Genomic DNA, 15,876 nt, shown 5'->3' with positions numbered 1-15,876 from the left:
ATGTTGATAGTAAAGGACCTGGTAACATGGAATACCAGAGCTGTCGTAAGAACTGTGTGCAATGAAAATGGATAAAATCTTAACCTTTCCATCTTTCCATGGTCTCTTATCTATGGAGGTTGTAAAGTGGCCATGTAATTTAGAATATTAGGCTAAACCTATTGATGGGTCATCAGGAAAGATAAATTTTTGTGTCACTTTCAAGTCTGTAAAATTTTGTAATTTATGAATGGTTGTCTCACTCCTTCTCGAGCGCTGGGAAATGGTTAGTATCTTTTCTACGGGAAGCTAATTTTAATTTGAATACGCTTTGCAAGGGAATGGTATGAGTGAAACTTTCAGTACCAAATTAGGTAACATGTCTTCTGATATATTGTGGAACTACTACTGTACAGTGGACGAAAAGGACTACTTGTTTCTAATTGTTGCATTGATGATTTACCTGATTCATTTGGTGATGCCACTTATGTTTATACATGATTTTGTATATACTGCATTACAGACTTTTGATTAGTCTAAAAAGGAAGAAGAAAGACATTGGCCATAGTGAAATTTATAGAGTATAACATAATTAATTAAAAGTTACTTTCACATTGGATTACTGTAGGTGGAAACTGGTAAGTAGTCAGACGCTTGTTCATTTATAAGAGAGTGGCAGGTGTTAGGGTATGAGATTATGAGATTTCCCAGACGTTTTGTGACCAAAGTGTTTGAAATTAATTTTGTTGGTTACAGAGGAATGTAAAGGAACAAGTATTTTTAACAAAAGATCAGTTCACTGTTCATCTAGAAAAATTGTACAGAGTTTAAAAATTTAATTATTTTGTGGGAAGATTCAGGAAGGAGAAGGTCTTCCAGAAGATAATAATGTAATTGCTGATGTATATACTCTTGTTTTTCTTGCTTTGTAAGCTTGGAGTTGGTTCATAGGAGATGTACCTAACTGATGAAGTTCAGGTTGTAATAAAAGGTGCAATAAAAGCCTTCATACAAATCAGAATTGTTGTTGTTCTGGTTTTGGATACAAGTCAAATTCTTTGACTGACATAAGTAGATTTTAACAAGTCGGTGGTTCACAGACTTCTTGGAGTTTAAGACCGATGAACAAGGTAATAAAAAAACTAGCTGAACCCTCACAATAAGCCTATAACAGGATTGGGGTAGGAAGTGCTGAGTGGGTGGATTGGGCAGGTCTTGCACCTGGTCTTCCACAGGAATATGTTTCCTATGGCAAGCAATTGGGAGTGGGAGAAGCCTGGGGATGGACCATGACGTCATTTAGGTTGGATGGGTGACAGAATACCACCTCAGGAGGGATAGAAAAGGTCTTGGATAAAGTTCCCTCCTTCCTCTTTTGTGTGTGCCTGTCAATAACTCAGTGCTTCTTCTATTCGGTGAGTGGCCACCTTTACTCCTAAATTATATACCTTCTACCAGAACTTACCTGCTATATATCTGTATATGTGTTTGACAAGGGAGTAGGGCTCTGGGTAGTCTATATCACCATATTGCATCTCAGCATCTTGACACTTTTGCATCTAAGAAGGAAGTTTTTCATACATCTCTTCTGTACTGAAATGAATCTGCCAGTTTATACTCTTACTTTGTTGTAATAGATGTCAGGTACTTCCTCTCAACGATCCATGCTAAAAAGACATCAGCATCATAAAACTCACTAGCTGCTCTTCATTTATAGTACAAGGGATTGATTTTTTGAAGTTTCCATCTACAAGTTGGCAGCCACAGTCCAGGTGGAATTGTGGCATCACATATCAATACCACCTCATGGCATATCAAGTTGATACTAGAGCAGCAAGTTTCTGTCTGACATCAATAGTGGTTGTGCGGGATCTGGTGGCTGCTGAGCCAACCTCCAGCAGCTCTCTCCTATAACCATCCTCTGCCACCACAATATAGGACAACCAGCAGCAGCCGTTTGACCTACTTGCACTTGGAACCACTATGCAACAACACCTTTGTTTGTTATCCTTGGTGACACAGATAATATGGCTCAAATGGCTCTGAGCACTATGCGACTTAACTTCTGAGGCCATCAGTCACCTAGAACTTAGAACTAATTAAACCTAACTAACCTAAGAACATCACATACGTCCATGCCCAAGACAGGATTCGAACCTGCGACCGTAGCGGTCGCTCGGCTCCAGACTGTAGCGCCTAGAACCGCACGGCCACTCCGGCCGGCGACACTGAGATAGCTGGACGGTGATTCTTGCTGCAATATTTGTGTTGAGTCTTTGGGTGCCTAGAGAAATACAAATTAAGTAAATCTCCTGTTTCTTCTGACAAAAATTGCTATATTACACTGTAACCTAGCTCTCTTACTGTTGTGTACAAACAGGAACTACTATACCCTCAATTCTACTATACCCTCAATTCTAAATGCCATAGTAATATTAGGCTTATACAAACATGCAAGACTGTGCTTGCTTGGATCACTTAATTCTTCTCTTGAATATTTGTGGGACCAGCTGTTTGACTGTACCAAAAGTGAAGTAAATTTGTATGGCATTATTAGGTGGGAGTCCCTTAATTGGACGCCATTTCAGTTAGTTGTGTGACCTTAACCAACCCCTGTAATGTTACTAGAGAAAGGGGACCTAACAGTTTAATGAGTAATCTGAACACCATGTCATTCCTGGCATAGCTTCACATCAATGAGAACCAATTAACCATGATATACAGGGTCTTCAAAAATCAACAGTAATTTTAGTAAACCTGTAGCCTTGTATTCACAAAATACACAATTTGACAATCATTTGCTACAGGGTACAATGTAATTATTTAATAAGAATAAATATGTGAATAATAAAAATGTTAATAATTTGTAACATATCCTCCATTTTACATTATGTACCCATTCAGTATGAGCTCTAATTAGCTCAAGAAAAGGTTAACAGAAACTGCTGTCAGTCAGCTAATCATGAAGTTATAGTTCTCGGTTGGCATCTTCAGCTTAATGAACACTGAAAACTTTGAAACCTTGGAATTGAGTAGTTCAAATACTAGTATGAAAACTTAAGAAATAGTGTTGATATATTCTGAAAACTCTTGTCTAAAATAGAGTCACAGAACCTTCACACTCTTATTTAACCAGCAGCACAGCTTTTCCAACTAGTGTACATTGTTCATATTCAGTTGGTGCACTCTGTGATGACCATTATTGTGCAGATGATAGTTTGCTTTCCATGAAATAGAGTTTGTTATCGGTATCCTTCTTGCCGCATGGCTTTTCTGTCTGTCAATTTATTGGCATTACAACAAAACAAAATGTTAAAGTTCATGGAAGCAGTTGCCTCAAAATCATTCATATAGGTAGCAAAAGCCTCGCTTCAATCTGTGGATGTCCAAAATAACAGTTTTACATAGCACACAATATGCACTGTACCAGTTGCACAAAATTTTTGCAAATTCTAAGTCTGATCACTCAGAACCAACATCCAAAACACAGAGACAAAAGTCACATTTGTCACCTCAGCTCACAACCACAGATAGACTTACTGACTGACTACTCTGTATCCAAATCTTCAATGACTTCACTGTTACTTGAGTGGTGGCCTGTGTCAACTTTATAGTAACATCATTCTTTCAAGCACATGCCAGTCAGTGCTAAGCATTCACGGCATACAATAATATACTCTCATACAGTGGGCTGAAGGAGAGCAACCCAATTTGTAAAAACAAATGTGAAACATCTTACCAAAATCAGATAGTCAGTTTCATCTGATTGCTTTTCCTTTGGAGAGGCTCATCTGATCAGTGAAATTAAGCAAACTGTACCAATCTCACTCAAAAACTAAAGCTACTCAGTTTTCCTAAAACACTATGAGTGTGATCAGACACTCCACGGAAAATAAGAAAATTTTATGCAGTGATCGAGAATTTACTTTACAATTATGCTTTCTGACATTAGTTTCATACTATGTTAATATGTATTTGGTGTTACAATATCTCATGTAAACTCCAGTAACTTCTATCATTTAATTTATAATGCAGTAAGTTTGCATAGCAATAAAACACAAAATTTACAATGCCTAAAATAATTGGTTGCTTCACTTGGGAGTTGAGAGTGATAATGTTTCCTTATAACATAACACCTGTGGACACTCATGAGTAAGTCTCTTATTTATAGAGTGCCCACGAAATTTAATATTTTCCCTTTATAATTCAAAATCTACCAACTAGAATGATATGAAATTTGCATTCTTGACCTCCATTGTTGATATACAACATAAAATCTGTAGGTTTTGTAACATCTCTTTTTTATGTAAAAACTGAAGTCACTTGCATCTGTCTGTATATCCATTATAATCTCAGGAACTGCTGTAGAGACTTCTATCCAGTGTTGTCTAATAGATACACAGATTCACGAGGAAGGTATGTATGTCATTTATAAATGCTTTGTGCAATTATGATGAATTAAAGTTAAGTTCTGAAAACAATGCCATTTCCACCTGGTGAACAGTCGCAATAACTAGAGAGAGCAGCAGTGCCTTCAGAACGCAACAAGTGTGATCTATTTCATATCTGGTGTGGTGGTCTAGTGATAGAACATGTGGCTGAAAACTGGAAGGGTGTGGGATTGAATCCTGGTTGGATCACTTTTCTCCAGTTTGCTTTGTAACTTAGAATTCACCTGCCAGTGATGTGGAGATACACATTTCAAAATATGATAATTTCTGACTGTCAATTTCTGCTTCCCTCAGATTATTAATAGCAATTTGCATTCTTAATGCATTGCAAATTCTTCAAACAATGGGCAGTGAGTTACTCAACTGTAAAATATAGTAATACATATGACCAATAATGAAAAGATAGTGATATCATCATTGGGTTGGGTTGTGAAACCTACAGTCTGAAATAATCAAATATTTTTAAGCACTATCTTCCCTGCTACAGTTTGAGAACATCTGCATGACGAAGGAACATGAGACTCCAAAATATTTATTCTGAAAAACTACATCAGAAACTTTGCTTTGATTATATAAGTACAGCCCTCAAACCCTTGGTATTCATTTGCTGAGGACAGACTTGACGACCCTGTGGTTCCTGAACTGGGGACTGGTACACGCCTCCAGTTCTCTGTTACCATAAGCTGTTGGCATGTTTCGGCAACCATGTATGGCCCGGCAGTGGAGCGTTGTGTTTCAAGGATCTCGGCTTGACGGCCCGGATAAAAAAAAAATCCCTCAATCTCAAGGTGGTGCTGTGCGCACTGATGAGATGCATGGCTGTCGACATGGAACAGTTGTTAATGAACAACCTCTGTGGAAACTGCCTGCCACACCTCAGTTGTATGAGGCTTACCTAGGCACATGGGGCTCCGTCTAGGTGGACTTTTATCCCCATAGTTGCTCGTGGGACCAAGGTGGATCCTTCAAACTTTTGTCTGCCACCTCTGCACCACATTGAACTACAGTAAAGATGTTGTGACATGCAGAGACTTTGTGGACATCCCCAAAGAAGAGCTGAAGTTTAATGGGCCCAAAAGGCATTGTAGATGTGCAGAATAAGGCGGGTTTTCTTTGCTTAACCATGCAGCTCTATGTTCCCAACCCAATACTCTTGGGCATACCACTCTTGATGTAAGGGAAAAGCCACTTGTGGCAAATGTGGTAAGGCTGCCCACGAAGGAGCCAGATGTTCATGTTCTCCAAAGTGTGTGAATTGCTCTGGCTCTCCCCATGTCTGGAGTAGGGACTACTGTGTCTTCCTTGAAGAACAGAAGGAAATTAAAACAACAAGATGGATATCCTATGGTGAGGCCAAGAATATTTATAAGAACATGCAGCCCCCAACGTTCTGTATCCCCTTTGCTTCAGTTGTTAAACAGCCAGTACAGAAAACCAATGCTGCTACACAAACAGAGGTAGCTCGTGTTAGCACTAGTATACCTGTGTTTGTCAGTGTACTTGTGCTGCTGCAGTTACTTCACAGCCTACACTTCCTTCCAAAACATCAGAAAAATCTGTGGTCACTAATGTTGCTGAGCTTCCTGCTCCCCCAAAGGTTCAGTCTGGTCCACCATCCAGCACTGCTGCTACCACTACTGTGATTGTAGCTCTGGAACCTACCCAAGGCAAAAAATCAAAAGCCAAGCCCACCACTGATGGAGTCATGAAGTAAACAGTCCAATAATGTCGATGTCATCCTGTCGAATGTCTCTGCTGAAGGGTACAGCTAATGAACCATGATGTGGGACAGGGGCAATCATCTTGCCCCCACCAATTATGGGCTCCCCTCCCTGGTGGAAACACAGGCCGAAAGTACAACATCTGTGATAGATGGCTCCTACATTACAGTGGAAAATTAATGGGCTCAGGACACATGTAGAGGAACTGAAACTGCTAACACAGAATACCCCCTGTGCCTGTGTTCACAAGAAACACGTTTAAAATGCCACTGACACCCCTGTGCTACAGGGTTATAGCCTTCACTGAAAAGATGATGTGACTGGGAACAGAACCAAGGAAGGGGTTGCTGTGTTTGTCGATAATACACATCACTCCTCTGCTCTTCCTCTGGCTACTGACGTGCAAGGAGTTGCTGTTGAAATTCATGTGTGTCAGAGGGTCACTGTTTGCTCACTGTGTCTACCTCTGCAAGATGCAGTAGCCTCTGAGGCTCTTCTAGATCTTGTGGAACAACTCCCGTGACCATTTTTCGTCATGTCTTGTGTGGCTCAACCTCTACTTGCCCTCAGGGTCAGGTTTTGAAGAGCCTCATGATATCTCATGGCCTGTGTGTAGTCAGCATGGGTACTCTCATCATTCCTGTACTGCTACTGGGTCATTCTCAGGCATCAACCTTTCTGCTCTCCAGCCCTCACAGACTCTCTTCAATGACCTACAATCTAGTGACCATTTCCCACTCCACATTCACCTGAGGAGAAGCTATCAGCAGAGCTAACCGGACACTGTTCAGTCAGCTAGCTGTGTTTAAACACTGAATAGCATCCAGGAATGGGTAGACCACATCATACGAGTGATCCATCATGCCACTGATCTATCAATTCCAAGGTCTTCAGTTGGTAACCTGTACCTTGGTGGACAGGCGAGTGCCATTCAGCAATTTAGGGCAACCGTGTGGCTCTCCAATGTCTTAAATGCCGCCCGACAACCACTTGGCCTTTCAGGTCACAAAAGCCATTGCTCTAAATAATTAAGGAGAGCAAGAAAAGGATATGGCAAGTGTTCGTGGACTTTATCAATCGTTCCACTTGTTCTACAACAGTATGGGAAGCCATCTGGAGGATTCCCAGTAAACACAATCTTTTACTGATGGCAGCAGTGTTGAAACAAGGGTGTCTCCAAACAACAGCTGGAGGTATCTCTCAGATGGTGGCAGAGCTTTTTTGCAAAAACTACTGCTAATGCCAGCCAAGATCTGGCACTTTGCTGCTACCATGTGTCTGTAGAGAGCCGCAAGTTGGGCTTCAGATCCCACAATTCTGAATCTTATGAGGGTGGTTTGAAAACAGAATAGGAAAAAAGTATTACATCACAGAAACTTTTTTTCATTTTGCAATGTAGTCTCGTTGTAGATTAATGCACTTGATCCAGTAGTGTTCCAGTGCCTTGATCCCATCTCAAAAATGAGTTTGTCAACTCCGGCTATCAATTATTCGTTTGAAGTGAATCTTTGTCCAGCAAGAAAAATTTTCAGTTTTGGGTAGAGATGGAAGTCTGACGGAGCCACATGAGGTGAATAAGGCAGCTGTGGCAACAATTCCTACCTCAGTTCATGTAATTTTGTCATGGCGACGGCACATTTGTGCGGGTGCGCATTGTCTTGATGGAAGCTGACATTCTTCCTTGCTAAACCTGGCCTTTTTTCGCATATCTTTTGTTGCAATTTGTCCAGAAGGTTAGCGTAGTATTCTCCAGTAACTGTTTGCCAAGTGGGGAGATAATCTACAAACAGAATCCCCTTCGCATCCCAGAACACTGATGCCATGACCTTTCCCGCCAAAGGAAATGTCTTTGCTTTCTTTGGTGGCAGTGAATCAAAATGTTCCCACTGCTTTGAGTGTTGTTTTGTCTCTGGGGTATAATGGTGCATCCAAGTTTCATACATGATATACACTTGAAGATTGCAGCACTTCTTTCTCCTATATCATGGGACTGGGTGGATGGAGTGACTTCAGCCAAGTTCGACTGGGTATATAAGGCTGCTAGTTCCCGGCAGATGTCGAAATTTGATCGCTTCATGCCACAACAGCTGACGCCGCAGGAAATAACAGCACAACGTTCTGTGGTTAATTTCACAGAGAAGATTTTAGACGATGCGACGCTGTCAGTTTTGGGCAAAGGTCTTAATTTTGCACCTACACCAAGTGCAGTACCTCTTATAAGTTTCGTAAGTGGTGTTGAACAAGCTGTACATCACCTTCCTATGGACGTTGCTGAAGAAATAAGATGGGAAACTGGTTGGGTTCTTCTGAAAGCTCCTCCCCAATGCAGTAATATAACCGCTGAAGAAAGGGCTGCACTACAGAACCTTTGAGAAGATCCGGGAATAGTGGTGCTCAAGGCTGGTAAAGGTAATTCTACCGTTTTGTTACCTCATGGGTTGTATTTGGAGAAGATGTGTAGTCTACTTAGTGATACTATGTATCGGAGAATTGATCAAGACCCAACAGCACGTGTGCAACGGAAGATGTGTGCACTTTTGAACTCTTCCTTGCTAGCTCCAGAGACCATCAAGCAGTTAAGACCACATGGCAGCGTACCACCGAGATTGTATGGTCTTCCTAAAGTGCATAAAGAAGGTCTGCCTTTATGGCCTATAGTGAGTAATATTGATGCACCCACATATGATTTAGCCAAACATCTAGCTTCATATACGGAACTGTGCTGATTTTATCAACAGACTGGCGGCTCTCCACTTAAGTGGTTCAGATCTTCTAGTGAGTTTTGATGTAGTTTCCCTTTTCACGAAAGTACCTCTTGCGGATTCTTTGATTCTAATTGGTCAACAATTTGAATCAGACATTACTGCTTCGTTTCAACATGCTCTTTCCTCAACTTATTTTATGTTAAACCAGGAATATTTTGAACAGTCTGACGGTGTCGTCATGGGCAGCCCTCTGTCTCCTCTGGTGGCTAACCGTTTTATGGAGGAACTAGAGAAAGATGGCTGCCTTCCATTCCTGGGTGTTTTGGTTAAACGGAAGAGTGACGGCACAGTGGGACATTCTGTCTATCGTAAACACACTCACACTGATTTGTATTTGCATTCTTCAAGTTGCCATCACCCATCCCAGACCATGAGTGTACTTAAAACCCGTGTGCACAGGACACATACGGTGTTGGATACAGAGAATTTGCCTAAGGAACTTGCACATTTGGGGACAGTGTTCAGAGACAATGGATACTCGACCCACCAAATTAACAGGGCCTTCTCAACTAGAGCCAGGAACTGGGAAATGAATAAAGAGGAGAATGTGCCAGCCAAGTCCCTAGCTTTTCTTCCCTTCGTTGGAAATATCTCCTTCAAGATAGTGAGGATTCTTAATAATTTTCATGTGAAAGTGGTTTTTTGCCCGCCTTCTAAGATTTAGGATTTGCTGGGATCGGTGAAGGATGATTTGTTACTGCGGAAGGTGGGAATTTACAAAATACCATGTCAATGTGGTATGGCCTATATAGGAAAGACAACGCGTACAGTGGAAGAGCGTTGTACAGAACATCAATGTTGCACTAACCTACTGCAGCCAAGTAAGTCTGCAGTTGCGGAACATTGTATTTCTAACGGTCATTCAATGGAGTACGACAAAACTTCGATTTTGGTCACAACAACAACTTTTTGGGACTCCATTATCAAAGAATCTGTTGAAATACGCATTGCGGGAAATCTAATGAACGTTGACAGTGGTTACCAATTGAATAACGCATGGAATCCCATCATCTCCGAAATTTGCTCGAGAGAAAGACACCAGAAGGCTTCGATAGCTGCGGCCAGCGACAGTACTGATGGCAGCTGAGTACTGCAGTTCCACCAGCGAGGGCGCTGTCTCTGGGCGGTGTGGCCCATCTGTCCCCGCAACTGCAACGCATGTGCGGCAGTACTATCAGTGCACTATATAAGCTGGAGCGGAGAACGTCTTCGTCAGTCCTCGTTCGGCTCACCTGAAGATGGCTGGCAGTTGTCCAGCCGAAATATCGTGCAATGAAGTTTACGATGACTGGCTGCAAGCCCGAAATCTTTTTGAACAATGTGGGATTTGTCTGATACCTGACAGTTGTCGTAGATGTGTATGAAAGCAATGATGTACCGAAGTACATCTCAGGCATGCAGTCCTATAAGTTCAGTCATGTTTTGGGCTGGTATCATTTACTGATGTCAGACACCTCTCTTTCCTATGAAAGATCATTTGAGGGCTGTGTATTAGCTAGACAGAATCCTCCATCCTGCTGTCCATCTACCCATGATGATAATTCTTGAGCATACTGTGCACACATCATGAACATCGTCCTTCAGAAAGCAGGATTCAGCTAAATGGAATGAGCTGTGAAATTTCTGAACTGAACCTGATTGAATGTGCTTGGGACTCATTTAAACTTTCTGTGCAACATACCAGGTACCCTCATAACACACTGAATGATCCTAGGGGGACCATTGACCACTGTTGAAGAGTGGGACAGTATGCCAAGTGAGATTCGAGCATGATACAGTGTGGGAGTTGAAGAAACGTGGCATTGAATGTTACCCACAAGCAAAGTTTGATTTCACAGATGCACTTTCAGACAGGTTGCCTTTATTTTTGTTGTTTTGTTTTAATTTACTGTAAAGCTGTTTCATAACCCAAATTCTTTCATTCTCTACTCCCTTTCAATCAAATCCCAGACACCTTCTCAGACAACCAGGTTGAGCAGTTTACATAATCTTTCAAATAAATAAAAGATTATCATTTGTTCTAGACTGATTGAGTACACAAGCTTGATTTATAATCTGTAAGTGTTCTGTACTATAAAGTTAAGCTACTTTGGTCACACACCTGTACAGTTTATTCAGATTTTGTTTTCAAGTGTCTCTATCTAAGCGTCTTGATAGGGAAACAAATTTGGTTTTGTTGTTTCAATCAAAACAAATTTGTTAATGCTCTAGAAAACATGTTTGAGATTGGATTATGTGTATTGGTGTCGCAAGTGAAAAATTTGAATTAGTAAAATTTTATCAGCACTTGGTATTAATTTGCTTTAATAATTTCATTGAAAATAATAGTGCTACTATGAGTATGTTGGATTTTTTGTTGATTAAATTTGTACCCTGTATTTCTTGTTGCTCATAAAATTTCAAGAACTTTCAATAGTCTTGGCCTGATTCGTTTGCCAAATATATTTTCAATTTTCCATGTGGAAACAGTTTTGTTGTATTCCTATTAATACTATTTCATTTGAGCAATATGACTTAAGTTGGGAGAGAAGTGATCCTTATCTCTGGACTCTTATCATGTCAGTATCCATAGGATGGTCTCTGCTTTTGGTCTGAATATTACATGCCCCCCCCCCCCAAAAAAAAAAAATCCCTTGAAAGTACTCAAAGTATTAATCCCACCAGCGACATAACCTATAAATAACCTAGGTCTTGTGCACCTTACACTGACCTGTGTAACAGAAAGAGAACAAATTTCATGAAAAACAGTTGTAGTTGCTTCCAGCAAGGCAGCTTTGTCGTGAATGTACGCAATAGTGTGTCCTAGTTTTATTGGATACAATAAATGCTGGCATTCAACTGTCCCCCACAGAAGAAACCAACAGAGTCAACAAATAGCTGCTAATCAATACAGTAAGGACCCGTCCCCACCCAACCCCAACCTGCCACAATCAAATCCAATCCACATATCTCCATACATGCAATAGTAAGGAATGGCCAAATACGAAACACATGAGTGCATTGGTGTGCAGTCATTCATAAGCCCACTAAACATATGACAAAGAGATCTCTTCCAGTAACATTAGAAGTTACATTCAGAGCAGCGGACGCACACTGTAGAGGAAAGCAGTGCTTTCTGAAGTTGTCATTGATAGTGTTACACTGTGCTCCAATGTCTATTCTTCTAGAGGTTTTACCTGGGATGTAAGGTGAGCAGCTCTCCCATATTTCCCAGGATCTCCTGTATAATAGCAATATTTTCATAATCCTGCCAGCTTCATTACTGACCACCAGTTTCTCCCATGTATTTTGTCAATAATCACTGTTGCAAGTATTAATCCCATGAACTACTATTGGTAATTCAAGTTCCCTGGCCGGCCGCTGTGGCCGAGCGGTTCCAGGTGCTTCAGTCTGGAACCACTTGACTGGGGTCATGGATGTGTGTGATGTCCTTAGGTTAGTTAAGTTTAAGTAGTTCTAAGTTCTAGGGGACTGATGACCTCAGATGTTAAGTCCCATAGTCCTCAGAGCCATTTAAACCATTTTCAAGTTCCCTGAATGACTCATCTCGAAAAGTTTTGTGTGACTATCAGTATGGTTATTGACATGTGAGAGAGCACTGTCCTGCTTTGCATGCTCTCCTGTTTTCATGTATTAAGGTCTGTATGAAATACTTGCTAATTTTCTTTTCAAAATTACAATGTTAAAGTTCCTACATTAATCACATATAGTTAAACCATCAGAATGGTAGAAACAAACTCACCCCACAGAACTTTATTATTCAGATCATTCATTTTGTTGGCCTGATTGCAATGAGCTAGTTAGTTTCATCAGGAATAATGGCCATCAAAAGTTACTGCAGTTATAAAATTTTGTACATTTAGTCATAGGGAAAATCTTATGAGTTAACAGGTAAATTCAGAAAGAAAGACCACTCCTAATAAAGAGGCTATTTTTCCCCTTTGTTTCTAATAATCAAAACCTAATTAGTTTAAAAGATATTGTTAGTTAAAGATTTCACCTGGTCATAACTTCCAGTGTTAGTTATAGCCAAAGTAAAGCGAACTGTTCATTCCATCTGTATTGTGTGAAATTTTAGTTTTGAAGAAATAAGAACTATTATGCTCTGCGTATGTCCAAAATAACTACCTGTCTGTAAACATTAGAGACTGCAAATGACCTGGTCATCACTGGTAGGATCTTAAAGACATGATAAAAGACTGGTAAACTTCTGAACGTAAAAAGAAGTGTCTGGCTGTTTATTTTAATAAGTCCTACTACAGCACTTTTGGGTGGTGATCCAGCAAAATTGCTCAGCTGTCGAGCCTTAGTCGGTAACAGGTAGGACTGGTTTACATGACAGACATGATCTGTTTTTGGCTGCTACAGAAAGAAGACGGTTTGGCCCAAGAGAATGTGAGGAGTGGAGAAAGAATGACATAGTGTAGGCATCTAGAAGGTACATGTTAGAAAATATAAAATAAAAAACATGTTTTAAACACTTGAGTGTTATAGTCATTTCTTAATGTATACCACAAGTGAGTCTAAAGGCTTTCTCTCGGTTTACCGAGATACTCCAGAATATGATACCACATGACATATAGAGTCAAAGTAAACAAAATATGGCAGGTTTTTTTATATTATATCTCCATTGCCACCCATTCCAAGATAATTTGACATAGTTGTGTAGTGGAAGTTTATTACGACTAACACTAAATCTCCCTTAAACCTCACTTAAAATCTTGTTCAGTTGTTGGTCATCTCCCCTAAAACCATGATTAAATGTTGGTTGCTTTACTGCTACACATCATCTGTCATTTAGCTGTACCTGTTTGCAACTTGAAGCTTCAAGGCAGGGATGAGAAGAATGCCTATTGCAAGCAGTCCTTTCACCTGGAAGGCCATTCAAACACGCCTCCAAGCATGACTCAAACTTCCAATGTCACTTACGATTTGTGTGTAACACCAGTGACAGTGGAAGTTTACGTTGGTCCTGGACATGTGTTCAGATAGTCCCACTTCTTAAGATGATAGTTTCCAATAAACAGTAAATAAGTGTCCAAAGCCTGGTCTGGGTCACATGTCAAGTTGTATTAGATGAATAAGATTTTGACAACTATGTTAGTGAACTAATTTAATTGATTTGAGTGGGTACCATAGACAGTACTTCTTGACATAAAAATATGGTGCCTATTGTGATTCACTCCTCGATCGTGGCCTCATATGGTAGCTTTTTGGAAGAGCACAAGAGAGGAACTGTGAGATTGATGCTCTGAAGTAGTTGTGAAATGTGCTTGGATGGTTCATTTGGTAAGAGTGATAATGACCAAGGCTAGAGTAAAGTCCCTAGTCCAGCACACACCTTTAATCTAGCACAATGCCTCATGATAGCCTTCACATCATATCTGAGCTACAGCTTCATTCTACCTTATAACTTGACTACTGCTCTGTTTTTTTATACAAAAGTCATGCACTTTCTGATTTACTGTGGATTTCTTTAGTATTTCCTTTTCTAGAAAGTTCCTGTTCCAACGTACACGGATTCAGAGTACCTACACTATTTACATAATGAATCATGGAGCCGACAGGAAACTGACCACCTGTTTGATTTATGTAGGCGATTTGATTTAAGGTTTATTGTGATGAAAGACCGCTGGGATCGCACTCGCTTTGGTGATAGAAGTGTTGAAGATCTAAAAGAGCGCTACTACGAAGTCTGTGCAATTCTTACCAGGGTATGTTCATTGTTCATGATTCTTCATTTTGAAATTATAATGTGTTTCTTCTGTAGAGCTAACAGATTTATATGTTCTTATCTATACCACTCATTCAGGTGCGGGCCAGTTCAAGTGCAGAAGCAAAAGTTTACGTGTTTGATGCAGACCACGAACGGCGAAGGAAGGAACAGCTGCGGCGGCTTTTTGAAAGAACACCTGAACAGGTAAAATTATGTCTTAGAAGCATTATAAATAATATGTATGTTCTGTAACAACATATTGACTTTCCAGTCACATGTACATATTATTAACTTCACAGTTGAAGTGAGGGTGTTAGGAAATTAAAGTTGAGTGCTTTGAGTGAGGCTCAGTGAGTTCACTCAGCAGCAGTATGAAGGCTCATTTCTCAGTTGTTTACCATTGTGAATGCTGCTTCGTAACAGATAATGCAGAAGTATGAGAAGGCATGGCACTTGTAACCATTTTTTATTTATTCTGTATTCTGTCATAATTTTCTTGCTTTTCTATACACTGTGGGACATCTTTTAACAACTAGCTGGCTCTGCAAAAATCATTTTTGTCATTGTGGGGTGGTTTCTTAATGAAACATGTTTTGCCTGCTCATATTAGGCATCGTAATTGTATTCTGCAGTTGACAGAAATGTGTTTTTTAGTTTGTGAGCAAACACTGTAATGAATAGAGACAAATAGTCTCTATTGACATGAGACGTTAAGTGATGGATAGCCATACAAACAAGGCATTGGACAGTGTGTGAATACAGTCAGATCACAGAGGTGATAGAATGTGTGCTCTGAAAGAGAATGCATCGAGTGTGAAAGAAGCTATTTGCCTACTCTTCTTTCTCAACTACGTAGCAGCTAAAGTAGCAGGATTGAGGATCACAGTTATCAAAACGAGATTTGTTGACCGAAATCTGATAGGCATTCTTCTCAATTTCTCTGAATAGATAGCTCTATCGTTAGTAGGTATCATGCAATAAACCACATATGCACAAAATGTGGAAAAGCTTCTCAACTCTGTCAGAGCAGCATGTACAAAATAAAATCAGCGTTATTTAATCTTAGACAATGAAGTACCATAATAAGACCAACCATATTCTATATTTCAGAATGATCTAAAAGAGTCAGAGTGGAAAATGATAACTGAAAGACTGAAATATACTAAAAAAAAAAGTGGGACCTATGAAAAGGAAACAGTTACACAATTTGACACAGCAAGAATTGGTTCAGTTAAATAGAGCAT

The 15,876-nt window shown here is 40.1% G+C and overlaps 1 protein-coding gene across 1 annotated transcript in view; it reads left to right on the top strand.

Moving 5' to 3' along the window:
* LOC124797956 (DNA methyltransferase 1-associated protein 1) overlaps window positions 1–15,876 on the top strand; it is an 84,713-nt gene that overhangs the window by 34,353 nt on the left and 34,484 nt on the right. The window contains exons 4-5 of the mRNA XM_047261113.1: window positions 14,412–14,630; window positions 14,729–14,836. Of these exons, the coding sequence (XP_047117069.1) occupies window positions 14,412–14,630; window positions 14,729–14,836 (327 nt within the window). The remainder of the gene's footprint in view (window positions 1–14,411; window positions 14,631–14,728; window positions 14,837–15,876) is intronic.

The sequence above is a fragment of the Schistocerca piceifrons genome, chromosome 5 (assembly GCF_021461385.2).
Source record: "Schistocerca piceifrons isolate TAMUIC-IGC-003096 chromosome 5, iqSchPice1.1, whole genome shotgun sequence".
In the NCBI taxonomy this organism is placed as follows: domain Eukaryota; kingdom Metazoa; phylum Arthropoda; class Insecta; order Orthoptera; family Acrididae; genus Schistocerca; species Schistocerca piceifrons.
This window is presented reverse-complemented; position numbering and strand designations above follow the sequence as displayed.